The sequence below is a fragment of the Somniosus microcephalus genome, chromosome 1, assembly GCF_052327205.1.
Source record: "Somniosus microcephalus isolate GS21.2 chromosome 1, FLI_Smic_1.0, whole genome shotgun sequence".
Classification (NCBI taxonomy): Eukaryota; Metazoa; Chordata; class Chondrichthyes; order Squaliformes; family Somniosidae; genus Somniosus; species Somniosus microcephalus.
Window position 1 is genome coordinate 257,992,193 of NC_140987.1, and position 20,368 is coordinate 258,012,560.

Below are 20,368 nucleotides of genomic sequence, written 5' to 3' on the forward strand. Positions count from 1 at the left end.
GCACAACCTTCTGACTCAGAGGCAAGAGTACTGAGCCACAGCTGACATCTTAAGTGACTAACATACAAAATTAATGGGCAGGAAAAGACCAGCTGGTCCATCAAGCCTGTCTCACACCATGATGACCAGAGCATCATGTCTAAACACTTCCCCACCACCTCACACCTAACGCCACCCACCCCACCTCGCAGCCATGTAATCTCCTGGGAGAGGCACCTCTGACAGTGCAGCACTCCCTCAGGATCACACTGGGAGTGTCAGCCTAGATTTTGTGCTCAAGTCTCTGGAGTGGGACTTGAACCCATAACCTTATTCTGCGTTTAATCAATATCTGTGTGAAGAACTTCCTTAACATCAATCTTTACTTTGCCATTTACTAATTTGAAAATGCATCTTCTCCTTGCCTAACTCTCCCACTGTTACTGCATTTCCCCATCCACAGGTCCACTTCGGTCACTCTTGCTGCCTGCCTCTCTTCTGCGATCTTGTCCGCACCTAGGTGTTCCTGGGGATCCGGGACCACGCGGTGTCCACCGGTACGCATGATACCTTCCACGACCCGTGGGCACCGCAGGCAGTGGGTAATAGTACTAACATTATTGTTTAAGTTTTAATAAGTTTCCTTTGGTTTTGTGGTTAAGTTCTTTATTAATTATGCCTCTTTAAAAGGGGGCACTTTTGTTTAGTTTTCGGTTGGTGACACTGGGACAACCCAATGTCCCATTATGGGTTATTTTTGAAAAGGAATACTGCAGTTCCAGCATTCATTTCAGATATCCAGCATTCCCCGTGCGCTGTTTGAAGGGAGCATTGCCGTGAGTCCTCCGCTGCGCCAGGGGGCGCCAGACAGGAGTGAGATTGCAGTGTGGGGGTCAGAGGTCAGAGGTGAGAGTGAGCCGGGCCTGGTGCGCTGTCTTGGGGAGGGAGGTTTGATTCGTGAGTGAGTGAAAGTTTCCGCCAATTCGACACTGAGAAAGGTGCCTGTCCTTTCCCTCCGTGCCCGGGTGTGTGTGTGTGAGAGCGAGAGCGCCCGGGGTGTGTGTGTGAGAGCGAGAGCGCCCGGGGTGTGTGTGTGTGTGTGAGGAGGGGGGCACCCCAGACCCGCGAGCCGGGCGGGCGCTGCCGGGTCCATCTGCTTGCCTCTGATTCAAATTGTGATTTCGATTTGTTTAGTCTCTGAGTGTGTAATTGTACGCGGCGAGGCCGGGGGCACCATCAGTACCAACAAGAACAAGCAATTATATAGTATTGTTAATGTAGTAAAACGTCCCAAGGCGCTTCACAGGAATGTTATCAGACAAAATTTAACACTGAACCAGTGATATCAGGACAGGTGACCAAAAGCTTGGCCAAAGAGGTAGTTTTTAAGGAGCATCTTAAAGGAGGAGAGAGAGAGAGGCGGAGAGGTTTAGGGAGGGAATTCCAGAGTTTAGGGCCCAGGCAGCTGAAGGCACAGCCGCCAATGGTGGGCTGGTGGATTGGGGATTCACAAGAGGCCAGAATTGGAGGAGCGCAGAGATCTCGGAGGGTTGTAGGGCTGAAGGAGGTTACAGAGATATGGAGGGGGCGAGGCCATGGAGAGAATTTGAATACAAGGATGAGAATTTTGAAATCGAGGTGTTGCTTAACCGGGAGTCAATGTAGGTCAGCGAGCACAGGGGTGATGGGTGAATGGGACTTGGTGCGAGTCAGGACATGGGCAACCGAGTTTTGGATGAGCTCAAGTAGTTTGGGATGACCACCAGTACCATCAGAATCAGTATCAGCACCACAGTGCGTCAGTTGTGCAGCTCTGAGTGAGTCATTGATTCCTGCTGAAACCCTGTGATAGCAAGTGAGCAAATTTAGTCAGAGTCCGAGCCACGGGGGGGAAGTGCCTCACAGGGAAAGCTGTTTAAAACAGAGCTTGATTAAAAAAAAACTATAGAACAGCTACAGCAAGGCTGGTGCCACTTTGTACAGTCTTTAGCTCTTGAGTACAACTACCAGTTTTCATTTCTCCCTCCCCATCCTAATTTTCTCCTTTTCAGCCCCCCGGTATAATTCTGCTGCTACAGTTGCCCTGTGGTGTGTTATCCAAGTGGCCATTTACTTGTGAGGCTGTATGACTGCGATGGGCCTGACCCTGGCAGCATTTGTTCCCACACATGCAGCAGGGAGGGAGGAGATATTACTTAATACCAGTGAGAGTGCGAGCCAGATTTTTTTTGTCACCTTACAGCACAGAAGGAGGCCATTCGGCACATTGAGTCTGCGCCAGCTCTTTCGAAGAGCAATCCGGTTAGTCCCACTCCCTGGCTCGTTCCCCATATCCCTGCAATTTTTTCTCCTTCAAGTACTTATCCAATTGGTCCAATGCTTGAGGATATCATCAACAGCTCCCTTTCCTTGGGCTCTAATCCCCTTCCCTTCAAAACTGACATCATCACCCCTGCTCAACAAACCGAGCCTTGATCCCTCCATCCTCTTGAACCATTACCCAACTGGCTACCTGCCAACTCTTTTTTTTCCTGTCTAGGGCCCTTGAACATGTCATCACCCAGTTGCGCACTCGCCTCTCCTGTCATTCTCTGTTCAAATCCTTATAGTTTGGTTCCTGATCTTCACAGAGCACCAAGGCCACCTTGGTCAAAGTCACCAATGTCATTGTTTGTGACCATGAGCCCAGTGTGCTATCCCTTCTTATTCCCCTTGACTTCGCTGTGGTGTTCAACAGATTTGACTAGTTCATCTTGCTCAACTGCCTCTGCTGGATTGTTTTGTACTCTGGGGCACGGAGGCTGATTACAGCAATCTAAATGATCTTAATTAGCACAGACTGGGCATCAAACTTGGCCTACATACTGGAAGAGGGAAGAAAGACTTGCATTTATAGAGCACCTTTCATGGCTTCAGGATGTCCCAAAGTGCTTTACAACCACTGAAGTACTTTTTTGAAGTGTAGTCACTGTAATAATGTAGGAAATGTGGCAGTCAATTTGTGCACAGCAAGCGCCCACAAACAGCAATGGTATGACCAGCAATGTTCCCGTTAAGCTGAGCGGTCTGGAGGTCCTGTGCAGGCTGTTTACCGGCTTTACAATGGGGGGGAAAAACCGGGCATGCGCAGAAATTTGAATGGGCCTTGCAGCCTGTTAAAAGGGCCGCGCACCCAGGAAAAAAAAGAGGGAACATTGATGACCCAATAATCTGTTTTTTTAATGTGATGTTGGTTGAGGGATAAATATTGTCCCAGGACACTGTAGTTCAACATCAGTCAGTGCCTTTATCCATAAGGGCATTGGGATTTTTAACATTTAATATTTTAATAAACTTTTGATAAATTACTTTAGGTTAGAGCAGTGTGATTATGTTACTGCAAAGCCAGTTTTATGCCATTCTGCCTTTATTAAGCTGCAGCTTTCAGCCAATCTGCCAGGGTCTATTGCTAAAGGTTTTAAGATAGTTTTGAAATACCCGCCTCATTTATAACATTTCTGCTGTGTTACCAACTTCACATCCCGTGATTCTGTTTATACTGTTCACAGGTGGCTCCGTCCCATCAGCAGCCTGGAGGGAATGAGACCCGAAATGGGCAGGTCTCTGTTGGGATAGGAAATTTCAGATTTTTTCTTTTAAAAAGCTAAAATATTTGATTATAAAATACCTATATATGAATTATTCTGGAGCGCATTGCCTGAAAGAGTGGTGGAAGCAGATTCAATAGTAACTTTCAAAAGGGAATTGGATAGATACTTGAATGGGAGAAAATTTGCAGGGCTGTGGGGAAAGAGCGGGGGAGCGGGACTAATTGGATAGCTCTTTCAAAGAGCCGGCACAGGCAAGATGGGCCAAATGGCCTCCTTCAGTGCTGTAAGATTCGATAATCATAGAAACTTACAGCACAGAAGGAGGTCGTTCGGCCCGTCGTGCTTGTGCTGGCTCTTTGAAAGAACAGTCGTGCTTACTTCCACTCCCCCCTTCTCCCCCCCCCCCCCCCCAACACTTTTTGTCCGCATACGATGTTCTGTGATTCTATGAGTTGTTTTGATCACTGGATACGCGTTCTGTGTTTACAATATATGTTTCTGAATCGTATCACTGATTTGTTGCGCAAGTTCACGTTTCTGCTTGTTTTGGGAATCCTTCACAGCACTTGCCATGCGTAATCTGAAATTGCTGCTCAGCCTGCATTGCAGCGGGTGGCAGGGTCTGGGAACTCCTCGGTGTCTGACTGTACGCGCGGATACAGGGACGGTGCTTGTGGGATCAGACCTAGGAATCACAGAACTCGACCCACACACTGAGCAGGTATGGGCTTGTTTTAATGCTCATGGATTTCTATGTGATGATTCGCTACTTTTTAGTACCGATCCTGATAAGAAAAAGGCACTTGGGATACTGTGTAATAGAAACATAGAAAAATAGGAGCAGGAGCAGGCCCTTCGAGCCTGCTCCGCCATTCAACACGATCATGGCTGATCCACTATCTCAATACCATATTCCCGCTCTCTCCCCATACCCCTTGATGTCTTTTGTGTCTAGAAATCTATCTACCTCCATTTAAATATATTCACTGACTTGGCCTCAACAGCCTTCTGTGGTAGAGAATTCCATAGGTTCACCACCCTCTGAGTGAAGAAATTTCTCCTCATCTCAGTCCTAAATATCCTACCCTGTATCTTGAGACTGTGACCCCTCGTTCTAGACTCCCCCAGCCAGGGGAAACATCCTCCCTGCATCCAGTTTGTATAGCCCTGTCAGAATTTTATACGTTTCAATGAGATCCCCTCTCATTCTAAACTCTAGTGAATACAGGCCTAGGCGACCCGATCTCTCCTCATACAACAGTCCTGCCATCCCAGGAATCAGTCTGGTGAACCTTCGCTGCACTCCCTCTATGGCAAGTATATCCTTTCTTCGGTCAGGAGACCAAAACTGCACACAGTACTCCAGGTGTGGTCTCACCAAGGCCCTGTATAACTGTAGTAAGACATCCTTGCTCCTGTACTGAAATCCTTTTGCAATGAAGGCCAACACACCACTTGCCTTCCTAACTGCTTGCTGCACCTGCATGTTTGCTTTCAGTGACTGAGGCAAAGGATGATCACTGTCTGTCAGCTCTAGACCTCTGGCCCATGGATGGAAGTGTTGCTATTTACTGCACCAAATGTTAACCCAGTTCCATGTTTAAAATTAGTCCAAACAGTTAAAGGTTAGCATTATTGACAATAATTGGGGAATCTAATTGTATGGACATTGGTAGATTAAGATGTACTCCCAAATCAGGTATAGCACATCCAGATGTGGAGTTAAGCTGTCTCGAATCTGGCCCAACAATGTGCCTCAGCTGCAACCTCAAACAAGCATCCCTTATTGTAACATTTTTTCCATTTTCTACAAGTTTAATAGAATTAAAGGCACACAGGTAAATAAACATGAAAAACAGACAAAATATAAAGGGGAAAAAAATTAAAGACTCACAACAGAGCAGCAAATCTGTGAAGAGAACCCAGAAAGCATCAGAATCTCTTAACATCTCTGTTCTGCATAATTGTTCAGATCTAAGCCGTGACTGGACACCATTCTTTTTTAAAGGTTTATTATTTCTTTTCAATATTTGCTAATTATCTTGACTTTTTTGAGGTATCCTCTGCATAATCTGCATTTTCTGCAAAATCCCACATTGGTTGTTTTGGAAATGCATATTTGTTGAGCCTGCTATAGTGATTCACCCACTCAATGATACAGTGAAACCTGTATATTGCAGCAGTGATACCCGCCCTCCTGTATGCTTCAGAGATATGGACCATGTACAGCAGGCACCTCAAAGCACTGGAGAGGTACCACCAAACCTGCCTCCGTAAGATCCTGCAAATCCATTGGCAGGATAGGCGCACCATCGTCGGTGTTCTCGCTCAGGCCAACATCCCCAGCATCGAAGCTTTGACCGCGCTCGATCAGCTCTGATGGACGGGCCACATCGTCCGCATGCCTGATACGAGACTCCCAAAACAAGCGCTCTACTCGGAGTTCCGACACGGCAAGAGAGCCCCAGGTGGGCAGAGGAAACGCTTCAAGGACACCCACAAAGCCTCCTTGAAAAAGTGCAACATCCCCACCGACACCTGGGAATCCCTGGCCCAAGACCGCACAAAGTGGAGGAGAAACATCCGGGAAGGCGCCGAACACCTCGAGTCTCTTCGCCGGGAGCAACCGGAAGCGAAGCGCAAACAGCGGAAGGAGCGCACGTCAACCTAAGCACACCACCCACCTGCCCCTTCAACCACCGTTTGCCCCACCTGCGACAGAGACTGTAGATCCTGCATTGGACTCATCAGTCACCTGCAAACTCATTTTTAGTGTGGAAGCAGTCATCCTCGGAGGGACTGCCTAGGAAGAAGGAAGAGGAAACCTGTATAAACGGACACTGCCAAAAAACAGACACATGCAAAAAGCGGACACTGGCCCAAATAACCTGCATAGTATATATAAAGTATATAAGAGGCACTCTAAATCCACAGACACTCGCAAATTGCGAACTACGACAGCCTTCAATGCTCCAAGTCCCTTTTACAACTTAACATAGAAGATAGGAGCAGGAGTAGGCCATTCGGCCCTTCGAGCCTGCTCCGCCATTCAATGAGATCATGGCTGATCATCCAAATTCAGTACCCTGTCCCTGCCTTCTCCCCATATCCCTTGATCCCTTTAGCCTTAAGAAATATATCCAACTCTTTCTTGAATATATTTAATGAACTGGCCTCCACCGCCCTCTGTGGCAGAGAATTCCACAGGTTCACCACTCTCTGGGTGAAGAAATTCCTCCTCATTTCAGTCCTAAATGGCTTACCCCTTATCCTTAGACTGTGACCCCTGGTTCTGGACTCCCCGGCCATCAGAAACATCCTTCCTGCATCTAGTCTGTCCAGGCCTGACAGAATTTTATAGGTTTCGATGAGATCCCCTCTCATTCTTCTAAACGCCAGTGAGTATAAGCCCAATCGACACAATCTCTCCTCATACGTCATTCCTGCCATCCCAGGTATCAGCCTGGTGAATCTTCGCTGCACTCCTTCCATGGCAAGAACGTCCTTCCTCAGGTAAGGCGACCAAAACTGCACACAATATTCAAGGTGTGGTCTCACCAAGGCCCTGTACAACTGTAGCAAGACATCCTTGTTCCTGTACTCGAACCCTCTTGCTACGAAGGCCAACATACCATTTGCCTTAACCGCTTGCTGCACCTGCATGCTTACCTTCAGCGACTGGTGCACAAGAACACCCAGGTCTCTTTGCACTTCCCCTTCTCCCAATCTATTGCCATTCAAATAATAATCTGCCTTCCTGTTTTTGCCACCAAAGTGGATAACCTCACATTTATCCACATTATACTGCATTTGCCATGTTTCTGCCCAATCACCCAACCTGTCCAAATCGTACTGGAGTTTCACAACATCCTCCTCACAGCATACCCTCCCACCCAGCTTTGTGTCGTCTGCAATTTTGGAGATATTACATCCAATTCCCTCGTCCAGATCATTAATATATATTGTGAACAGCTGGGGTCCTAGGACCGATCCTTGCGGTACCCCACTAGTCACTGCCTGCCACTCGGAAAACGACCCGTTTATTCCAACTCTTTGCTTTCTGTTCGCCAACCAGTTCTCTAGCCAAGTCAATACCTTGCCCCCAATCCCATGTGCCTTAATTTTGCACGCTAATCTCTTATGTGGGACCTTATCGAAAGCCTTCTGAAAGTCCAAATACACCACATCCACTGGTTCTCCCTTATCTATTTTACCAGTTACATCCTCAAAAAATTCCAGTAGATTAGTCAAGCATGATTTACCTTTTGTAAATCCATGTTGACTTTGTCCGATCCTGTCACTGCTTTCCAAGTGCTCTGCTATTACATCTTTTATAATGGACTCTAGCATTTTCCCCACTACCGATGTCAGGCTTACCGGTCTATAATTCCCCGCTTTTTCTCTACCACCTTTTTTGAATAGTGGGGTAACATTAGCTACCCTCCAATCCATGGGTACTGTTCCAGAGTCTATCGAGTTCTGGAAGATGGCCAGCAATGCATCTACTATTTCTAGGGCCACTTCGTTAAGTACCCTGGGATGTAGATTATCAGGCCCTGGGGATTTACCGGCCTTCAGTCCCATCAATTTCCCTCACACCATTTCCCTACAAATACTGATTTCTTTCAGTTCCACCCTTTCATCAGACCCTATGTTCCCCAGCATCTCTGGGAGGTTATTTGTGTCCTCCTTTGTGAAGACAGAACCAAAATATGTATTTAGTTGGTCAGCCATTTCTTTGTTCCCCATTATAAATTCCCCTGATTCTGACTGCAAGGGACCTACGCTTGACTTCACCAATCTTTTTCTCTTCACATATCTATAAAAGCTTTTACAGTCAGTTTTTATGTTCCCTGCAAGCTTACTCTCATATTCTATTTTCCCTTTCTTAATTAATCCCTTTGTCCCCCTTTGTTGAATCCTAAACTGCTCCCAATCTTCAGGATTATTGCTTTTTCTGGTCAATTTATATGTCCTCTCCTTGGATCTTATGCTATCCCTAATTTCCCTTGTTAGCCACGGTTGAGTCACCTTTTTTGTTTTTTTATGCCAAACTGGGATGAACAAATTCTGTAGCTCATCCATTCAGTCTTTGAATGTTTGCCATTGCCTATCCACCGTCAACCCTTTGAGTGCCACTCCCCAATCAATCCTACCCAACTCGCTCCTCAGACCATCGTAGTTTCCTTTATTTAAATTGAGGACCCTAGTCTCTGAGTCAACTACTTCATTCTCCATCTTGATGAAGAATTCAATCATATTATGATCGCTCTGACCCAAGGGGCCTCGTACAACAAGATTGCTAATTAATCCTTTCTCATTACATAATACCCAGTCTAAGATGGCCTGATCTCTGGTTGGTTCCTCGACATACTGGTCCAGGAAACCATCCTGTAAACATTCCAGGAATTCCTCCTCCACAGTATTGTTACTAATTTGGTTGGCCCAATCTATATGTAGATTAAAGTCACCCATGATGACTGTTGTGCCCTTATTGCACGCTTCTTTAATTTCCCTTTTAATGCCATCCCCAACCTCCGCCTTACTGTTTGGAGGTCTATATACCACTCCCACTAACGTTTTTTCTCCCCTTAGTATATCTCAATTCTACCCATACAGATTCCACATCATCAGAGCTAATATCCTTCATTACAATTGTGTTAATCCCTTCTTTAACCAGTAATGCTACCCCACCTCCATTTCCTTTTTGCCTATCTTTCCTGAATATCGAATACCCCTGGATGTTGAGTTCCCAGTCTTGGCCATCCTTGAGCCACGTTTCCATAATCCCAACCAAATCGTATTCGTTTACCTCTATTTGCGCAGCCAATTCATCCACCTTATTACAAATGCTCCTCGCATTAAGACACAAAGCCTTCAGGCTTGTTTTTTTAACATGGGACACGACCTGTTGCAAAGCTGGGGTATCTGGAACATAGAGTCGGGATCACTAGCACATCCCCCTCACAGCTTGCTTCCTTTCTGCCCCCAAATTCTCGTGAGGCCAGTGTACGCCGGTCAGCACGAGGCAGCAACGGGTTTTGTGAAAGAAAGGGCTCTTGTGGCATGGGGAGCTCTTTACCCAGCATGCACAGCAGCAGAGAAACCGCTCTATATCTTGAATTGAATGCTTGCACGGCTCCGTTCCAGGGATGGAGCGGTTTCTCTGTCGCAGTGCATGCTGGGTAAAGATCTTTCCATTCTACTGTTTTTTTTTAACAATGGCTATTTTGACAATAAGAACACCTGCAAAAACAACAGCTGATACCAGACCCTAAGGTGTCTGTAATTTACAGGTTTCACTGTACTGGCTTTTGGCTCTCAATAAGTGAACCATCTTAATCCAATACAGCCTTGAATTGACAAGTATATTCACAAAGACTTTGATTCAGGCTCTTTCCATCCTCTCCTCGCAGGTGGTCAGTAAGATATCCCTGGCTGAAGAAGCGTTTCTCCCTGAAGATGGCACTGGGTGTATTGTTGGTATCGAGGACCTGCCAGATCAGGAATCCGTGTGTGTCGTCACTGCATCTGGGGATGTTATACTTTATAATCTAAACTCAAATCAGGTAAAACATGTGGTGTGATGATCTTATTTTACAGGGGAAAAATCTTACCTGAGGAATATACTTCATTTACTAAACACACTTTTCATACGCGCTCAGTGTCATGATACTGCTCAGATGATGGCTTGCTTTTGGAGCCAAGGTGCCTCCTCAGCAGTAAGCGAGCGTAAAGAATCAACAACAACTTGCATTTATACAGTGCCTTTAACTTAGTAAAACATCCCAAGGTGCTTCACAGGAGTATTTTCAGACAAAATTTAACACTGAGCCACATAAGGAGTTGTTGGGGCAGACGACCAAAAGCTTGGTCAAAGAGGGAGGTTTTAAGGGCTCTTGTGGCATGGGGAGCTCTTTACCCAGCATAGAGGCAGGGAGTTCCAGAGCTTGGGGCCGAGGCAGCTGGAGGAACAGCCGCCAATGGTTGAGTGATTTATAATCAGGGATACTCAAAGAGTACAGAATTGGAGGAGCGCAGAGATCTCTGAGGATTGTAGAGCTGGAGGAGGTTACAGAGATGGGGAGGGGCGGGGCCATGGAAGGATTCAAAAACATGGATGAGAATTTTAAAATCAAGGCGTTGCCAGACCGGGAGCCAATGTAGGTCAGTGAGCACCGGGGTGATGGGTGAACGGGACTTGGTGCGAGTTAGGACACGGGCAGCAGAGTTTTGTATGAGCTCATAACCTAAGAGGTCAAGAAACAGGTGGCTTGCCATGCTCCGGACTTTGGGTTGGTGAGTGGTACTGGGGATCTTAGAGGGAGAGAGACAAATAATAAATAATGATATACTTAACAGAATGCCGTGTTAAATCTAAGATTCTGTAATTTCTTCTAGCTGGAATGTGTTGGCAGTGTCGACAGTGGACTGACTGGGATGAGCTGGAGTCCAGACCAGGAACTGGTTGTGCTCACCACAGGTATGCGTAAATCTGAAGGGGGATGGAACTAAGCAGATAGCTCTTTTGGAGACCGTGCAGGTGCTTGGGCTGAATGGCCCCCTTTCTGTACTGTACAATTCTATGAAATCCGCCCCCATTTTCCCTCTCTAAAGATATCAGTATCGGTTTTGTTTAGTAGAAGTCCATTCTGTCTGTAGAGCCTCCTCTCTGCCCCAGAACCTGTTTCATGGCTGGCCTTTCACAACAAATTGTGTATGTACAATCAAGATTTTGTCTATATTTAATTCCTTTATCTAATCCCTAATGGATCATGCTATGGAGAAACAATTGCAATGACTGTGCTGCTTCCATTTTGCTTTTAAAATGTTATAAAGAGCAAACGTGTGCTCTTGTTCTTGCTGCCTCTTATGTCTGACTCTGCCCATCTGCAGCTTCACCCAGTTTCCGAAGCAACGCAACAGCAACAGCAACAACTTGCATTTATATAGTGAAACATCCCAAGGCGCTTCACCGGAGCGTTCTCAAACAAAATTTAACATTGAGCCACAGAAGGAGATATTAGGACAGGCGACCAAAAGGTTGGTCAAAGAGAGAGGTTTTAAGAAGCTTCTTAAAGGAGCAGAGAGGCGAAGAGGTTTCGGGAGAGAGTTCCAGAATTTAGGGAATAGGCATCTGAAGGCACGGTCACCAATGGTGGAACTATGAAAATCAGGGATGCGCAGGAGACCAGAATTGGAGGAGTGCAGAGATCCTGGAGGGTTGCAGAGATGGGATGGGGTGAGGCATGATGAAGATACCGACTCAATGGCTTGACCTCGTGTCCCTCACTCTGTTTCAGGAGAACGGTGGGGGTCTGAGTGGGGCAAGACCAGCTAGATTGAGGTATGCTGCCTCAGTTGATAAAGTCTATCTGCACTATGAAAGGTTTTGTGTCTGGAAGAATGTAGAATTGTACAGTTTCTCTAGCATTGCTGACCAGTTCTTGCTAACCAATGTCTTATTATTTATGCATATGGTCAGCATGGATTTCAGAAGAAACAGAAATCAGCCAACTTTATCGTGACAGCCAGTCCCAGAAGCAAGCGCTACAATACGCTTCACTTTGCCGGTTCTGTATGCATACCTTGCGGCTGTAACCATCTGGTCTCACCACTTCCTTACTTCCACAAGCTTAACCCCCATTTCTGCTACGTGGCCAGTGGAACATTACCAGCCCCTCGCCACCATAGCAACCTGCTGCTGCAGGTGGGGAGCGGAGGCCTCTCGCGGCAGTATCTCGGGACCAGCAGAAACTGACCCTGAACCCCCTCACTCGCATTCCCCTCACCCCCGATACTAGCATTGTGAGCAATGTCACAGAAGATGTGCCAGTTGATTTTTTTTTTTTAATAGTTGCGGCGATGTAATTGACTTCAGCCTCCCTAGGGCTAGGGAAAGGAGCATTTCAGCAAGGTTTCTGGGCCAGCAACCCCCCTCCCCTCTCCTGGAAATTGTGAGAGAGAATGTTGGGTGAAGATAATGGATTCGGGTGGGGTGGAGAGTATATATTGTGATGTACAAGGTATCGCAATTGTGTGGGACAGGCTCGATGGACCAGAGAGTCATTACCTGTCCGTCAGTGTTCGTATGACAGTATTGGTCTTGGCAGGCTATCCGACTGGGAGGCACTTCAACGATGTCTAACGTCACTCACTTATGTATTAGAAGGATGAAGTACCAAAGGGATGCTGGGGATCATGGAGTCATACTCCTGTTTGAGGAGAGAAGAGGGAGAAAATTGTCGAGGGGGGGGGGGGAAATCATGAGGATAAGTTTTAATTGGACGCTTTTTAAAAAAAAAAAATGTCATGGCAGATGCATCCTGATTTGAATTAAACAATAGATGACACCCTTTAACGAGCAATCATTCTTAACACACTTAATGCTTTTCAGTTAAAAGCACTGGTGTATGCTGTGTGAAATAGATTATCGAGTGAAGTACTTCCATTACAGTGGTAGCAAAAGTACAAACACATTTGGCAGCTTTTTCAAATCTAGTCCATCAGTTCTGTAGAAACTTAAACTCAGTCTTCAGAAGGTGCCACTATTTTTTAAATTCATTCATGGGATGTGGGCGTTGCTGGCAAGACCAGCATTTATTGCGCTTGAGAAGGTGGTGGTGGTGAGCCACCGCTGCAGTCCATGTGGTGAAGGTACTCCCACAGTGCTGTTAGGGAAGGAGTTCCAGGATTTTGATCCAGTGACGATGAAGGATCGGCGATATACTTCTAAGTCAGGATGGTGCGTGACTTGGAGGTGGTGATGTTCCCATGCACCTGCTGCCCTTGTCCTTCTAGGTGGTAGAGGTCGTGGGTTTGGGAGATGCTGTTGAAGAAGCCTTGGCGAGTTGCTGCAGTGCATCTTGTAGATGGTACACACTGCAGCCACGGTGTGCCGGTGGTGGAGGGAGTGAATGTTTAAGGTGTGTTGTATATTTCTGCTACAAAGCAGCAAGTGAAGCCGGATCATTGCTTTAACCGTGCACCATCTTATTTTGGCAAAAGACCTATGGAACCAGTTAAATTTATTGTTTTGTAGGACAGGAGACCATCATAATGATGACCAAGGACTTTGATCCAGTCACGGAAGTCAGAATCCACCAGGATGACTTTGGTGAAGGTGAGTGCGCTGTCTTGTTTAATAAGTATACTTTAAGACCTGTGCTGTTTTTTTTATGTACAACTCCACCATTGGCTGCCAGTCATTTGCAAGTACCCCTGCTAAGATTTAGTGAACAGTTCAAGAATCGTGGACACATTTCTGTCAGAATATTACAGAACTACTTTTAAACTGTTTTGTTAGAAGAAGATTTGCACCAACTTGTTCAGAATGTACTCTATAGCCTGTCAAAAACCTACTGTTGTTTACAAAATAATATTCCTACGTCATTGTTTTGCAGTTACATTTCTACACAGTAGTGGTTTTGGTATGCCCTAATTCTCTGCATGGTGAGATCCCACTCTTGCAATGTTATGTATTAAAGATGAGAAAAGGCCATCAGGCCAATATGAACCACCCCACATCTTGCTGAACTCATCCCCCATGTCCCCACCTCCTGGGAGAGGCAAAAAGGAGACCTGTAGCCAATTCAGGGAACATCTGTCAAAAATTCCTCTGATCCCTTAAAGGCGATCAGGCAAGCTCTTACTCTGTTGCTTTTTACCCAGAGTCTTAGCTTCTTCCTGTCAGGATTTCATAGTTCTCTACAAATGGTGTCTAACCTCTTCGTGAAGAGCTTGCAAGGAGTCAGTCCTTGCTACCACCGCTGTGATGCTGTTCCACAGGTCGACCAGAGAAAAATAAAACATCCGCCCATCCAACCTTAGTCCTTGCTTTCTCAGTTTTAAATGGATAGCCCCTAGTTCTCCTTGGCTCCATTACCTAAGAACAATCTATCCATTTGTATGTTCTCGATGTCCTTATAGTATTAAAGACCTGAAATCGATTCTCTCTAAGTCTATGCCGCTCCAGCAAACCAAACCCAAGACACAATGTGCGTCTCTATAGTTTTTCCAGCACAGGCATAATGGGCTGAATGGCCTCCTTCTGTGCTGTACGATTCTATGACCATTCAATGCACTTATGCCGGAATTCATCCTTGTTGCCCTTTGTATCTTCTGTACAGCTGAAAGCCGGGAGGATGAAGTCATCCCAGATTACTGGGCTGCACCTCCACGTGGCTCTTGGTGATATTAGCAGAGGCTCGACTGCTCACTCTGTGCCTTCCCTTCTGAAAAATTATGGCGCCTGGCACAAAGATGCCAAAAGAAAGCAACAGAAGAAGATAAATATCTTAATTTAAAGAAAAATAAAAAGTGGCTTGTTTGAAAAAATCTGTTTTATATATTATGTGCCTATAAATTGGTGTCTTCCGTCAGGAAAATTCATCACTGTTGGTTGGGGTAAGAAGGAAACCCAGTTCCATGGAACAGAAGGTAAAGCAGCAGCTCGTCGTAAGCCAGTGGTGAGTATTGTGTTGAACTCTTAACATCAAAGATCTAGTTGTTTGTCCCTCCTGTGATTCAGCCGTGGCTCAGTGGGTAGCACTCTTGTTTCTGAGTCACAAGGTTGTGGGTTCACAGTCCCACTCCAGGGACCTGAGCACAAAAATCCAGGCTGACACTATCAGAAGTGCCATCTTTCAGATGAGACATTAAACCCAGGTCCCGTCTGCTTTCTAAGGTGGACGTAAAAGGTCCCATGGCACTATTTCGACGAAGAACAGGGAAGTTATCCCCGGTGTCCTGGTCAATATTTATCCCTCAACCAACATCACTAAAAACAGATTATCTGGTCATGATCACATTGCTGTTTGTGGGAGTTTGCTGTGTGCAAATTGGCTGTCGTGTTTCCTACATTACAACAGTGACTACACTTCAAAAAGTACTTCATTGGCTGTAAAGTGCTTTGGGGTGTCCTGAAGTCATGAAAGGCGCTGTATAAATTCAAGTCTTTTCCTTTTTCTTCCCTTCCCTTCCCTCCCTCGTTCAGTGAAGTTGATTGCTGTTAACTATTCCTTTTATGTAGTTAGTGGTTAAATGAGTTTTACTGTCTTGACGATACACTCCCATTTCCTTATGAAATTCAGCCTCACGGCTAAGAGAAACAAATGCCAGGACTGAGTGGTGCAATGGATTTGCACAGGATTTTGGTGATTCAAGGTGTATAGCCATCTTCACTCCTAGGTTGTTGCTTTGAATTCTGCCCAGTGATTGCTTGGAGGTGGCTCCCTCCAGATGTAGACACTGGATGAAAGTATGGGCAGTGAGTTCAGTGTTGGTCAAGTTTCACTAATAGCTGCAAAGCTTGCTGGAGGAATTGGAGAGACAATATTCTACAGTTGTGGTTTAAAGACCATGGTTAAAAATTATAAAGAAATTCTGAATGGGTTTGATAAGGTAGACGTAGAGAAGATTTTTCCACTTGTGGGGGGAGTCCAAAACTAGAGGTCATAAATATAAGATAGTCACTAATAAATCCAGTAGGGAATTCAGGAGAAACAGCTTTACCCAGAGAATGTGGAACTCACTACCACAAGGAGTGGTTGAGGTGAATAGCACAGATACATTTAAGGGGAAGTTAGATAAATACATGAGGGAGAAAGGAATAGAAGGTTATGCTGATAGGGTTGGATGAAGTAGGGTGGGAGGAGGATTAACACCGGCGCAGACCAATTGGGCCGAATGGCCTGTTTCTGTGCTGTAAATTCTATGTAAGAGAATCCTTCCATTTCTAAGACCTGTGTTTGAACCCAGCGAGGCTTAAAAATCTTCTCTTTGGGCAGTGTGAAGTCTCACATGAAATGATTTTGAAAGGTCTCCACTTACTTTGACCTACAGTTTGCTCAAGGAGGTCACAAGGCCTGTGGGAGGAAATGCGATTGAAGTAGATTCTGTTGGTAGTGTAGTGGAGTAATGAGGCCAGCTCGGCAGTTGACTCGTCCTGCAGACTCTCATTCCATTTTTACCTGCCAGAACCGAATCCTGTGGGACACTGATGCCCACCTCCAACCACACTGAGAAACTGTTCTTAACTCCCGCTGTCTCTTTCCTCCATTGTAACCAGTTTTTAATCCAGTTTGCTACACGTCCCCAAATTCCAAAGCCCTTCATCTCCTCCAGTCGATTCCTGTGCGGTACCTTTTCAGAGACTTTCTGAAAGCCCACGTGTGCCACATCCAGAGTCTTCCCCATCTGTCAACCCCTCCAAGAATTCTACCAGCTTTGTTGCATACAATCGTTCTCTCTGAAATCCCTGTTGACTGCTTCTAATCATAGAATGGTTACAGCAAGGAAGAAGGCCATTCGGCCTGTTGCGCTCGTGCCGGCTCTCTGCAAGAGCACTTCAGCTAGTCCCACTCCCCCACCCTTTCCCCGCAGCCCTGCAAATTTCTTTCCTTCAGGTACTTATCAAACTCCCTTTTGAATGCCGTGATTGAATCTGCCTCCACCACTCTCTCAGGCAGTGCATTCCAGATCTTAACCACTCGCTGCATAAAAACGTTTTTTCTTATGTCGCCTTTTTTTTTTGCCAGTCACCTTAAATCTGTGTCCTCTGGTTCTCGACCCTTCTGCCAATGGGAATAGTTTCCTTCTATCTACTCTGTCCAGACCCCTCATGATTTTGAATCCTTTTCTCTTCATCGAGATAATTAGTCTTTTTTTTTTAATGAAAGATTACAACATTTCCCCCACCACAGATGTTCAACTAACCGGCCTGTAACTACCTGGGTTAACTCTGTCACCCTTTTTTTTGAAACATAAAGCACTCTTCAGTCCTCTGACACGTATCCACTCAATAGAACCCTGAAATATAATTTAATCTGCTCTGCCAATGTGCTTTAATTGCAACCTTAGAAAAGGGCCCCCCTTTTTGCACCAGTGTGATATTTTTCCATTTTCCAAAGCAGCCATTGCACAAAAGCAAAATTTGGATGCTGGAAATCTGAAAAACAAACAAAAAAAAATAGCTGGAAAGCAGCTTGGGCAGCACCTGCGGAGAGAGAGAGAGAGAGAGAGAAACGGAGTTAACATTTCAGGTCGATGACCTTTCACCAGAACAGCCATCCTGCTCCAGTCTGAGTGAAATTGCCAAGTTAGGGGCAATTTTGTGTTGTGAGCACGCGTCCGATAAGAACTGAATTGAACCTGCCCAAGCTCATTTCTCGTTGGATCCTTACGGCAGACACTTAAGCAGATTATTTAAATGCATCTTTAGAAGGATATGCTAATGGGATTAGATGAAGAGGGGTGGGAGGAGGCTTGCGTGGAGCATAAACACTAGCATGGACCTGTTGGGCCAAATGGCCTGTTTCTGTGCTGTAAATACTTTGTAATACCTCATGGAGCTCTTATGATGCAGAAGTAAAGGACTCCTGTAAGTTGTCTTGGTAGTGTAAGCAGTCATAAGCTTCTGGTTGAAACCCCAATGCTTGAGGGTGCCTATTGTTCGAATTTGCTTACTTCAGTCATATGAAAAAATCGGAGATGAGGGTGTCTGAATTCTTTCTCTTCATGGGCCATTCAGGTGCTTATCAGGGAGTCTGGGGACCAGATAAAACAATTTATAAAACAAACACATCTAAAATGGGTACAGCTAACCCAGAGATCACAAGTTGAAATCTCACCTTGGTAAATTGTGAAATTAAATTCAGTAAATCTGGTCATTTGTGAGCTAGCCACAGACAAATAACCGTAAGAGCTGCTTGGTTCGCCAATTTCTTTCAGGGAAGGGAACCTACCTGGTCTTGCATACACCTGACTGCAGTCGCACACTGCGTGGTTGATTGTTGTAAGGGTAAACCGGGAGAGCTTCTTCCCTTACAACAATCAACCACGGAGTGTGGGACTGCCGTCAGGTGTATGCAAGACCAGTCTTTTAGATTTTTGTTTGTGGCCAGAAGGCATGTCTCCCCGGAACGTGTCTTGGTCCCTGGGCCGCTTGATCCGTATCGGTGGATCGACAGGGCCCGTGTTGCTCTGATCGACCCGAGGGAGGCTGGGGAGATCGTGACTCCGGGTGCGGGTCCCCACAGGCGCAGAACTGGCTTCGTCCCGTTGGTTAGCCGGGGATTGACCGGCGTTCTGGCCCGGGGTGGCCATCCCACGGGGAGCGCTCGGCTCCCTGAGCGGAACCGGCGGGGCAGCCGGCAGATCCCTCGATGTCCCAGGTAGGGCGTCGTCCTCGGGGGAGCGCAGAGTGTCGGCCTCATCCCCGCGGGTCCCTCCATCAGTTGGGTCCGCAGAACCGGCCGGACAGGGAGCCAGGTCCCGGAGCGAAACGGTGGACTCCCGGCCATCCAGGTACCGTACGTGGGGTTGACGTCCGTAAGTTCTACCTCGTCGACTAGAGGATCGGTTTTCGACGATCGGACGAATCTTCGGAGCAGCACGGGGCCAGGAGCTGCCAACCATGACGGTAGAGACGTCCCATGGGTGGAGTGACGCTGGAAGCTGAAGAATCGCTCGTGAGGTGTGACGTTGGTAGAAGTAGAAAGGAGAGACCTGATGGAATGCAACGCGTCAGGGAGCATAGTTTCCCACTGCTGGTCTGGTAGGTTGCGTGACCTCCGCGCAAGACGAACAGCATTCCAAATGATAGCGTTGTATCTCTCAACCTGTCCGTTACCGATGGAATGGTACGGTGTCGTTTTACTTGTGGCGATTCCCCGTTGGGAGAGTGAACTTTTGAGTTCGCTTGACATGAAGGAGGGACCCCGATCAGAGTGGATGAAATTGGCCGTACCACAAAGGGAAAAGACTTGATCAAGGCATTTGATCACTGTGGAAGTAAGCATATTGGGACAGGGGAAAGCGTGAATATTCGTCCACCATAGTCAGTAAGTAAGTGTTTCGCGTTGAGGAAGGCAATGGCCCTTTAAAGTCAATGCTGAGTCGCTGCATAGCGTGTATGAGCGAGCCATCCGATGGACAGAAGAATTGCGGTTTTAACTCCGCACAAATTTTACAGGAGGAGCACGTTCTCTTCACATCTTCCGTAGAAAATGGGAGATTTTTAGATCGCACAAATGCAACATATGGGCAACACCAGGATGGCATAAGTCAGTATAAAGATCCGCCAGAGTCGAAGTTGACATAGAAGAGCAGAATGCCCACGTGAGGGTATCCGGGGCCACATTCTCTTTGCCGGGTCGATAATGTATGGTGTATCCAAAGGCAGCCAATTCCATCCTCCAGAGTTGTATTTTGTTATTCTTGATCTTAGTGCGTTTCTGGTTATCCAGCATAAAGGCCACAGAGCGCTGATTGGTTAAAAGTGTGAAATGGCGACGAGCAAGAAAATGACTCCATTTACGTACCGCTTCAATGATGGCCGTAGCCTCCTTCTCGACAGGAGGATAATGGAGCTCGCTACCCTGCAAAGTTCTGGACAGAAATGCAACGGGTCGACCACCTTGATTCAAGGTAGCAGAGATCGCCACATCCGATGCATCGCACTCGACCACAAAAGGAAGATTTTCATCAATGGAATGAAGCGTGGCTTTTTCCAGTTGTCGCTTGAGGAGGTTGAAAGCTGAAATAGTCATTGCCTCCAATGGAAATGACTTGGCGTGAAGCAGGGGCTGGATCTTGTCGGAGAAGTGGGGTATCCATTTCGCATAATAGGCGAACGTGCCGAGTGCCCGACGAAGAGAGCCGAGATTCGTAGGGGGAGGGAGCTCCTGAAGCGGACAAAGTCGCTCCGGATCCAGTTTGATGACACCGTTGCCCACCCAGTAGCCAAGGATGTTGACTGATGGTACTGATTTCACAGATTTGGACTCATTTAAGGTTAA

General features: G+C 46.4%; 1 protein-coding gene across 5 annotated transcripts in view; it reads left to right on the top strand.

The window, feature by feature from the left end:
* The first annotated feature begins 783 nt into the window (after nt 1-783).
* elp1 (elongator acetyltransferase complex subunit 1) overlaps nt 784-20,368 on the top strand; it is a 124,360-nt gene continuing 104,775 nt past the window's right edge. The window contains exons 1-6 of one of the 5 annotated variants that reach the window (XM_085992552.1): nt 784-885; nt 4,133-4,290; nt 9,986-10,138; nt 10,971-11,052; nt 13,612-13,692; nt 14,952-15,037. In XM_085992552.1, the coding sequence (XP_085848678.1) occupies nt 4,141-4,290; nt 9,986-10,138; nt 10,971-11,052; nt 13,612-13,692; nt 14,952-15,037 (552 nt within the window). In that variant the 5' untranslated portion in view covers nt 784-885; nt 4,133-4,140. The other 4 variants (XM_085992543.1, XM_085992562.1, XM_085992571.1 and 1 more) reach the window with 4 other exon arrangements.